This window comes from Leptopilina boulardi, unplaced genomic scaffold (genome assembly GCF_019393585.1).
Source record: "Leptopilina boulardi isolate dan_hultmark-lab unplaced genomic scaffold, ZJU_Lbou_2.1 LbouV2_341, whole genome shotgun sequence".
In the NCBI taxonomy this organism is placed as follows: Eukaryota; Metazoa; Arthropoda; class Insecta; order Hymenoptera; family Figitidae; genus Leptopilina; species Leptopilina boulardi.
Window position 1 is genome coordinate 5,840,814 of NW_026137909.1, and position 10,276 is coordinate 5,851,089.

The 10,276-nt window shown below is 23.0% G+C and overlaps 1 protein-coding gene across 1 annotated transcript; it reads right to left on the reverse strand.

Annotated features, from left to right (window-relative positions):
• Positions 1-237: 237 nt before the first annotated feature.
• LOC127285831 (F-box only protein 21-like) lies at positions 238-8,916 on the reverse strand. The gene is made up of 8 exons (XM_051312034.1): positions 8,556-8,916; positions 7,454-7,726; positions 4,392-4,976; positions 3,979-4,129; positions 3,599-3,808; positions 3,366-3,452; positions 2,956-3,184; positions 238-509 (listed from the first exon to the last, which is right to left on the reverse strand). Exons 1-8 carry the CDS (start codon positions 8,729-8,731, stop codon positions 352-354), a joined length of 1,869 nt encoding a protein of 622 aa, XP_051167991.1. The 5' UTR covers positions 8,732-8,916; the 3' UTR covers positions 238-351.
• Positions 8,917-10,276: the final 1,360 nt, after the last annotated feature.

The window sequence follows — 10,276 nt, forward strand, 5'->3', positions numbered from 1 at the left end:
GGAAAATTGCATTGTTTTTTTTTTGTATTTTTTCTTTTTTTTTTCTTTTGATAAACAATATTACATTATTATTATCAGTGTGTGTGTGTATGTCATCACAAAATAAAAACTATGTACAAACAACGACTACGAATATTCTTAGAATAATTCAGGTAACATTCCAACTTTTACAAAAAGCAGTAAAATTTTGTTGTTGAAAAGAAAAATCAATCTTTCACAAAAATTGAATAGAAATAATTTTCTAAGATGATTATTATTTTTATTTATTTTTTTGTTTGTGAATGCAAAAGAGACGAAATTTCTAACTTTGATGGAATTTTGTACTTATAATAATTATATTACTCTTTAGATTCAGGTTGTTATTAAACTATTTCGAACTTCTGCATCCTCGGGATATTCTGCGGTTTTTTCCGCGTTTGGTGTATAATGTGTTCCATTGAATTCGCAGAAATACCTTCCAATTTCAAAGTTGTTTATCCACTGAGGTGTAGACAGAATTAACAAATTTTCTGCAAATTAAATTTGTTTTTTTAAAAATATATTTAATTCTTTAAAAGTTAGCATTTTCTTTAAAAGTATTATTTTTTATATTAATATTTTTTAAACTAATTTTGAAATAGCAGAATTTTCATTTTATCAAAATTTTATTTGTACGAATTGTCGTTTTGAGAGAATTATCAAATTACCGAATTTTCATTTGACCGAAATTGCAAATAGCCGAACAAAAAATCGGACAGAAAAAATTTGGCGGGAATTTTAAAATTAATCATTCCGAAATAATTGAGAAAATTGTGATAAATTAATTTTTTTAAATTTCCGACAAAAAATTTTCTATTCGATATTTGTTCGGTCATTTGCAATTTCGATTAAGTGAAAATTTGATATTTTAAAATTCCAATCAAATGACAATTCGAACAAATAAAAAATCTAGAAAATGAAATTTCGGTGAAATAAGAATTTTGGTATTTAAAAATTCTGTCAAATGTGAATTTTGCTAAATGGAAATTTGGTTAAATTAGAATTATTTTTAATAATAATTTAAATAAATAAATAAATTTTCTGCAAATTTATAAACTGCTGTAGTGCTTTTTTTAATTTCTGACAACAATTCAATTTTAGAGTTTTTATTTGAAACTTTTTTAAATAATTGAATTCTTAAAGAAATATTAAATTTTTTAAAAATAATTGATCTTTGGATTAGTTATAGTTGAAATTTTGGGAAATAATTAATTTTCAAAAGATTTTGTTAAAATTCAGACAATAATTAAATTTTAACGAATTGAAAATAATTTATTACATAACTTTAGATATTAAATGTTTATAAATAAATAAGCAGTTTTTAAAAGTAATTGAATTTTTGAAGAATATTATACAAAAATTTCTTTAAGGCCAGGTCCAAGTGAGGCAGCGCCATCTACATTGAAACTAAAATTTTGGAAAATTTTCAACAGCCTTTTCTTGAAAACAAGATGGTAAAATGCTTTTTCCTATATGGATAATTGATTATTGGCAAGATATACACCAGCTAAAACTTTTTTTGAGTTAAAATAATAAAAAAAATTTCATGTCAATAAATTAAATATGAGCACTTTTTTCACAAAAACTGTAACAGTACTTTCTCAGAAATTACAATCAAAAATGCAATTTCTATTTGGAAAATTAATAAACGCTAAAAAATACACGACCTAAGATTTACCAATCACGAAAATAAGAAAAAAAAATTTTATTAAATATTTAACATATTGATACTGCTTTACTGATTGTGACAGCCCTTTGGTAGATTATGTATTTCAGGTGGTTAGCAACAGCGCCAATCTCCTCCTTTCGGCAAAACTGCGAAACGTCTGGTGACATATATAACCTGCCAAACGGCTGTCATAATGAGTAAAATATGTTATGTTAAAATACTTTTTTTTTCTTATTTTCGTGATTGGTAAATCTTAGGTCGTGTATTTTTTAGCGTTTATTAATTTTCCAAATAGAAATTGCATTTTTGATTGTAATTTCTGAGAAAGTACTGTTACAGTTTTTGTGAAAAAAGTGCTCATATTTAATTTATTGACATGAAATTTTTTTAATTATTTTAACTCAAAAAAAGTTTTAGCTGGTGTATATCTTGCCAATAATCAATTATCCATAAAGGAAGAAGCATTTTACCTTCTTGTTTTCAAGAAAAGGCTGTTGAAAATTTTCCAAAATTTTAGTTTCAATGTAGATGGCGCTGCCTCACTTGGACCTGGCCTTAAAATCATTAAATTTTGGAAGAGTTACAGTTGAAATTTTTAGAAATAATTAAATTTTAGAAGGCTGTAAATTGAAATTTTTGAAAATAATTGAATTCAAGTGATTTTGAATTGAAATGTGAGTTGAATTAAATTTTCGAAGAATATTATAAAAATCATTTAAAATAATTGAATTTCAGAAGAGTTAGAATTAAAATTATTAAATTTCAAAAAGTTTTAGATGGAAAATTTTTAAAATAATTAAATTTTAAAAGATTTGAAATAGAAATTATTTGGTAATTTTATTTGATTTTTTTTTTTGAATTGTAAACAATTGTTGAATTTTATAAAAATTTTAATTGAAAAATAATTAAAGATAATTAAATTTGTTTGAAGAATTTCATTAAAATTATTAATAATAATCAATTTAGAGAAAAATTTGCTAAATAATTGAAATAAAGAAGATCTGAAGATCTGCATTTTATACTAAAAAATATGTATTTTGTTTAGAAATTTTGTGAAAAATATTTTTAAAAAAGTCGAAAAAGTCGTATCTCATTTAAATATGTCGAGAAAAGTCGTATTTTCATAAAAAAAAGACAGAAAATGTCGTATAATCCGAGGCCTGAAGTAGTTATAATTTTAAATATAAGGAGAAGATTTTTTTGAAAATTAATTATATTTATCTTTTGAGATAATTAATATAGTTAACAATAATAATAATTTGTCAAACCTTGAGCAACGTAGCGAGAAGAGCCGTCATCAGCAAAAACATTGTAAAATGGTTGATGAGAGCCGCCTGATAATTCCTCAACCCCCATTTCATTCATCCACTCGAGTGAGGCTTCACATCGAGCATCCCATCCAGTTATTACGCACGTGTACTCGTATCTTCGGTGCTTCATTATCATTCCTATCGCATATTTCACTTCCGGTTTTCTTCTTTTTACTTCAATTATTTCCTGTAAACAAATGGGAATAATGTTAAATTTATCAAAATTTTTGCCAACGTTTTTTTTTCTAATTAATTTTAATTAATTTAATAATTAATAAAAAATTAATTTAATAATTAATAAAAATTAATTTAAAAATTAATAATAATTAATTTTGAAAAAAAATAATAATAATAATAAATTAAATTACTTCTCGCACAACGTTCATGTGATTTTCATAGTCTTGTAACATTCTTAAAATACTGCAAGCTGGTCCTCTTGAAGAAAGCTCTGAACCCTGCGTAAAATAAATGAAATCCAATGAATTTTATTTAAATTATTTCATTTTTTATTTACTTTAATATAATGCTAAAATAATGTTTTTTGTTGAAAATAATTCTTTAATGTTGAAATGGGGGATTTTTTTTTCTAAATTAAATTTACCTCCTGTATTCGATTTAAAACATCGACTAATTTCGCCAAATCCATTTGATGGAGCATGTAAAATCGAGCCAAATCTAAAATTGTTGCATTATCATAAGGACGAACCATGTGCATTAGTTCCAATGCAGATCGTAATCGTGATGCTCTTCCATTTAAGTACGTGCATTGTCTAGCGGCAACTTCTAAATTATTCGCCATTCTTTGCACAACCTAAAAAAAAATTATTATTGCATTTTTTTTTTAATTTATTTTTTTTTTAAATTATTATTTCAATTTTACTTTTTTTTGAATACAATTTTTTTTCAAAATTTTAAAATAAATTTCGAGGTGAAAAGGTGAAAAAAATAATTATTTTTGTAAGAAATAAAATTGATAAATACTTCGACTGCAGTTGCGGCATTTAGAGAATTGTAACATTCCATTGGATACATCGAAAGTCTTCCAATGCGAGGACAATTATTCTTTGTTAAAAATTGACCGGTGAACACGTCAATGTAGAAAATTTCCACATCTTCTGTTTCTGGAACGTTACTGTAAAAATATCCGAGAAAAAAAAACATTAATTCCTACTTTAATGGACGTAAATTTTCAATTTTTCCCCCAACAAATCTCGATTCAAATATAAAGGAAATTAAATTTTCGGTATATTTTATAAAAAAATTCCCCGACATTTCAAAGTTTTCTATAACTAAAAAGAATTTCCATGACAATTTATATAGAGGGAAAAAAGTGAAATTTACGACACACAATGAAAGAGAGAAAAAGAATAAAATGAAAAATTTTCAAGACGAACTATTTTTCTTTCCAACGAAGAAAGAAATGAGCTGGTGAACTAACGGGTTCACATCTAACGCCAACTCTTCTTGCAACACTTTCAAAAATAATGGCAATTGTAATTGGAATTCCATGTTTTCTCTCTAAAACTTGATCAATGAAAGAATTTTCCGATGAGTAATACATTTCCGATGTGCAATACATTTCGCTGTCACCTTGAAATCCAAGTCTATTGAACATTATTTCACGAAGCGCTGCAATCACTTGTCGTGTTCTTGTTCCGGACCATTGATTATCGTCAATATTTTTCATTCTCCAATGTCGAAATTGTTCAGCTGGCAGGGAAAATAAAGGATGCTGTGGATGTTGTTCTTTTAATACTGATTTTGTTCGTTCAGCAATTTCATCCAATTGAGAGGAAACACATGAATAATTAACATATTTCTCAGGTTGACTCCATTGTGCAACAAGAACAGCGCCACGTTCTAATATTTGTTCTCGTGGTGGTAAATTTGTAAATTTTTGCCATTCCTCAGTTAAACGATATTGTCGCATATAGCGCGCAACTTTATGCGCATAATATTTATCAGTTAAATTACTATTTCTGTAAAAGGAAAATATCAGTTCAGTTTTATTTAAAAATTAAAATTTTTTCTATTTTTTTTTTTCTAAAAAAGAATTAGTTTGAAAAAAATAAACAAGGAATGCATCAATTTTTCCTCCATACTGAATTTGTGGGAATTTCCAGAATTTCGAAATTAATGACGAATTTTTTGAATTTTATAAAGTAGAATTTATATTGAATTGAATTTTCATGTTTAAAAATTTTTATTTAGCCGAATTTTTATTCGATTCTTTAGTTTACCAAAATTTTTATTCAATATAATTTCTATTTAACAGAATTTTCATTTTCCAAAATTTTAATTTAAAAATAATTGTTTTGTAATCTAATTTTCATTTAGCAAAATATATTTCGAATTGACATTAAACCACAAGAAAAGTCGATTTACATTTGAAAAAAAGTTAATTTTTTATTTTAATTCAGAATCGAATAGGATAAATTTTCAAAAATTTTAATTAATTAGGACAAAATTCTAAAAAAAAAAAAATTCTATAAGTTCCATTTCTAAAATTCTTTTGAATTCTCATTTCATTAATTTCAAATGAAAATTTGTGAAATAATTATAAATTTCACAAGATTTTTAATTAAAATTTCAAAAATATTCAAATTTTCAAGAGTTTCTTTTCAAATTTTTGTAAATAATTGAACTTCAGGAGATTTTCAATTAAAAATTTTATAAATTTGAATAAAAAATTATTTTTACAAATTTCATACAATAATAATTGAATTTTGAGAATTTTCATCTGAAATATGTTCTAAATAATTGAATTTTAATGGAGTGATTATTGCATTTCAAAAATTATAATTTTGTTGTAAATATAAACATTAATTAAAAAAAAAATTTAAATAATAAAATTCTTGAAAAATTGAATTAAAACTATTGAAATAATTAATTAAACAAAAAATTATATAGATAAAAATTTAGAAAAAAAAATTCTCAATTCAATTAACATTCAATTAATTATTAAATTGCTAATTGAATTTGAAAGAGTTCGAGTTAAAATTTTTTTCGATGTAATTAAATTTCAGAAGATTTTAAATAGAAACTTTCATAAATTTTAATTGAATAAAATTATTTTTGCAAACTTTAAATATTAATAGAATTTTAGAGTATTTTTATTTAAAAAACTTTTTATTTTTTTAATTTAACAAATTAAATCAGCGGAGAATTTTAAATAAAATTTTTGGAAATAATTGAATCGTAGAGAATTACAGAGAATTTTCAATTGAAAAAATGTTATAAAAAAAATATTGAATTTTCGATTTTTGAAGTTTTCAATTAAAATTTTAATAAACTTGAATTATTGAAATTTTTAAATAATTATATAAACATAAATTTAATTTTAAAGAATTAATATAATTAAAAAACGTTTTATGTAATTGAATTTTTGAAAAACTTGATTAAAGTTATTAGAAATAATTAATTCAAAAAGAAATTAAAATTGAAAATATCTATTTTGGAAAATTAATCCAAAAATATCAATAATAATTATTTTTATTTTTAAAGAAGAAAAAATACGTTAAATCTAATGGCAAAAATACCTACTTTGTAAAATTAATCCAAAAAATGAAAATATTAAAAATTACTGTCTTGAAACAGAAAAAATACGTTAATCCTATATAATTAATTGAAAAAGAAATGGAAGTTAAAAATTTGAGAAGTAGTTAATTTTTGGAAGAAAAATAGTTAAAATTTTTGAATTCTCATTTAAGCAAATTTATTCGATATCAAAATATTATTTAAAAATTTCGACAAAATTATATTTAAAGCAACTTTTTTCAAGGAATTTAATGGTAATAAAAAAAAAAGTTTTTTGACCACATTTTAAATTTTATGTTTCGCAAAAAAATTAAAAAAAAATTTCAAATATTTGAAAAAAAAATTCGGCTATTGAAAATTTTGATTTTTACTATTTTTGAAGCATTTTTTTTTAAAAAAAAAATTAGTTTTCAGGCTATAATTGCTTAGAAATATTACAATTATTAATTTTTTTTTTTTTTTAAACTCATTTTTTTTTTTTATCGAAACTTTATTTTGTCGAAAGTTTCATTTGTACGAATTGTTATTTGAGAAAATTTGTCGAATTACCAAATTTTTATTTCACCGAAATTGCAAATGACCGAATAAATAGAAAAAAGTTTTGGCGCGAATTTTAAAATTAACCTATCAGAAATAATCAAGAAAATTTTGATTTATTTTTATAATTCTCGTACCAAAATTTTTTTCTGTCGTATATTTTTTCGGTCGTTTGGAATTTCGGTCAAATAAAAATTCGTCATTTTCAAAATTTCTAGAAAATTGACAATTCGTAGGAATAAAAATTGTTGTAAATAAAGTTTCAATGAAATAAAATGTTTATGCGTCCAAAAAAAAGAAAATGTTAAACTATGATTAGCGTGTAAAAAAAATACATTTAAAAACAGAGACTATTGTATGAAAATAAAAAAAAATTCCTTACAAGTCTGATTTTTTTATCAGGTCAGTGAGTTCGTCAACGCAAAAATGATAAGCGAGATGATGAGAGCCTTCATCTGGACGGAAAAGAGGATCAAAGTCCTTTAATTCTGAATGTGAAAGCTCTTGTTTTCTGTAATTTTTTCCTGACATTTCAGACAAACGTCGCATCAGTTCACTTCTTGTTGCAATGCTCGCTTTTATTTCATCTAACCAATTTTTTATTTTTGTTTCATGCTTCTCATAGCTTTCGTATGCTTCTTTCAAGAGGGGCCATCTATGGAAAAAAAATTTAATAAATTATTTCATTCAAATAATCCGTTATCAAATAAATATTAACTTGAACCAAATATTTTTTTTTTTCTTAATTAAATAATTAATTCAATAATTTCTGTTATTAATAGTCAACCGTTTATTTAAATCAAAATAATTTTTTTTCTCAATGTATAAAAATTGAACATGAATTTCTTTATCAAAAATAAATTCAATATTTACAAAAAAAACTAAACGACGATTTGTTATCAAGATCGAAATTCTTTTCAACTATTTCACATTTTGTTTCCAAAGAAAATTTCTTATCTTCAATATTTCACATTTTTAAATTTTTCTTATCAATTAGATGAAAGCTATTGTAAAATATTTCAAATACAATTTCTTTTATATAGAAAATATTTTAATTTCCATGTAAAAATATTTATCAGAAAATAATAAATAAAACTTGTTTGTGATAAAAAAAAAAAAAAAATTTCTCTAACAATGGTTTTAATTTTAAAATAATACAATTTTTTTTAGTTAAAACAATTATAAGAGAAATTTTTTTAAAATTTCAGATAAACAATTTTTTCAATTTAAATTTTCAAAATAGAGAAAAGAAAATGATTAAAACTATTTTAAACATATGTTTGAATTATTGCACAAAATGTGTTCATTCATCTATTTATAACAATTGTATTCTCTAGAAAAAAAAAACACTAAACAATATACATTCGAAACACATACGACATGCTATAGATAAGATAATAGAGGTTATGATACAAATTAATGTGGAATTTTTGTCATTTTAATTTTTACATTTTAAAATTATTTGAAAAATAAGAAATTCTTACCTTTGAAAAAATTTAATTCTCCATAATTTGTTGCTAAAAAAAACAGTTCTATGTAGATGTTTACAGGTCCTGGCAAAATTGACAACATCAACAAAATTTAGATTCTCATTTTCCAATATAACTTCAATTACTTCGTTTGGTAAAAATGTGATTAGAACATCTTGCTCCATTTTCATTGATTTAAGAGGAAAAACTAATTTTTTAGAAAACAATCACAGATTTACGCATAAATTTAATCCAACTAATGTGACGAAAAAAAAAAATGACTCAGTATACTGCCGATTTATATACACACATTAATAAACACAGCTGATGCGGAACGTCAAATTGTCAACACACGACTGCATGATGACTTACATTTTTATTGATAATGAAGAAAACTACGTTTACCGACAAAAAAAAGTTTTTAATTCCAACGTCGACAGACAGAGGGACAGAGAATTTTTAACTAGATTTTTCTCGTCTCTTGACCTAGTATAAACTATATAAAATCCATTCCTATTTTATAGTTTGTCAAAATAGATTTAATAAATTTTTTTTATATTAAAAATTAATTATTAAATACGAACTTCTATTCAAATCGCGCTATATATTTCGATTGGGAATATGTAATTTTTAAAAACTAAGCAAAAGGCAAAGTTGCCACGGGTCAGGGAAATCATGGAAAAGTCAGGGAAAGTGAGATTGGTCAGGGAAATAAGTCGGTATAGATTCTACACAAATAAACCCTACACGAGAAAATTGCGCACCGATAATTTTACAAAAAAAAATCCTACACTTGGACAATAAGCAAAAATAAAATTAATTAACAATTTTTTACTTTACACAATTAAATCGCAAACATAATTTTATTCTACACATTCAATTGCACACAGGAAAACCCTATACACCGTTAACTCTGAAAAAAAAAATTCTACACAATAATATGCGGAATAAAATTTAAAAACAAATAATAAAAATTCTAAACGATTAAATACTACAAAATATAACCGTACAAATTAAATTGCACTCAGGAAAACCCTACACGATTAACTCCTGCACAAGAAGATTCTGCACCTTAATACCTAATAACCAGAATAAAATTCTGAAATAAAAAATTTATTTTTAATAATCCTATACGATAAATTGCACATAAAATAATTCTACAATTTTGCAAATAAAATTCTACAGTATAATATATATAATTTTTTTTTTTAATTAATTTCAATAGTTTTAATTCAATTTTTCAAAAATTCAATTATTTAAATTGTTTTTTAATTAATGTTTATATTTACAACTAAATTATAACTTTTGAAATCTCAAAAAAATGAAATAATTTCTAAAAATTATCACTCCATTAAAATTCAATTATTTTGAACATATTTCAGATGAAAATTCTCAAAATTCAATTATTATTGTCTGAAATTTGTAAAAATAATTTTTTATTCAAATTTATAAAAGTTTCTATTGAAAATCTCCTGAAATTCAATTATTTCCGAAAATTTGAAAACAAACACTTGAAAATTCTAATATTTTTGAAATTTTAATTAAAAATCTTCTGAAATTTATAATTATTTCACAAATTTTCATTTGAAATTAATGTTTTTTTTCAATAATATTTTAATCAAATTCTTCGAAAATTTAATTATTTAAAACATTTTCCAAAATTCTGAATTCGAATAATGTGCATAAATCAGACTTGAATTTTTTTTTTAATGTAGGGTAAATGTACTAATTACGGC

Bases quoted from the DNA above. Each gene is read 5' to 3' on its own strand.
- LOC127285831 (XM_051312034.1), bottom strand. From the start codon at position 8,731: ATGAAAATGGAGCAAGATGTTCTAATCACATTTTTACCAAACGAAGTA. The intron at 3,453-3,598 runs GTAAATTTAATT...TATTTTACGCAG, and splicing joins TTTTAAATCGAATACAGGAG to GGTTCAGAGCTTTCTTCAAG. The intron at 510-2,955 runs GTTTGACAAATT...TTTAATTTGCAG, and splicing joins TTCTCGCTACGTTGCTCAAG to AAAATTTGTTAATTCTGTCT.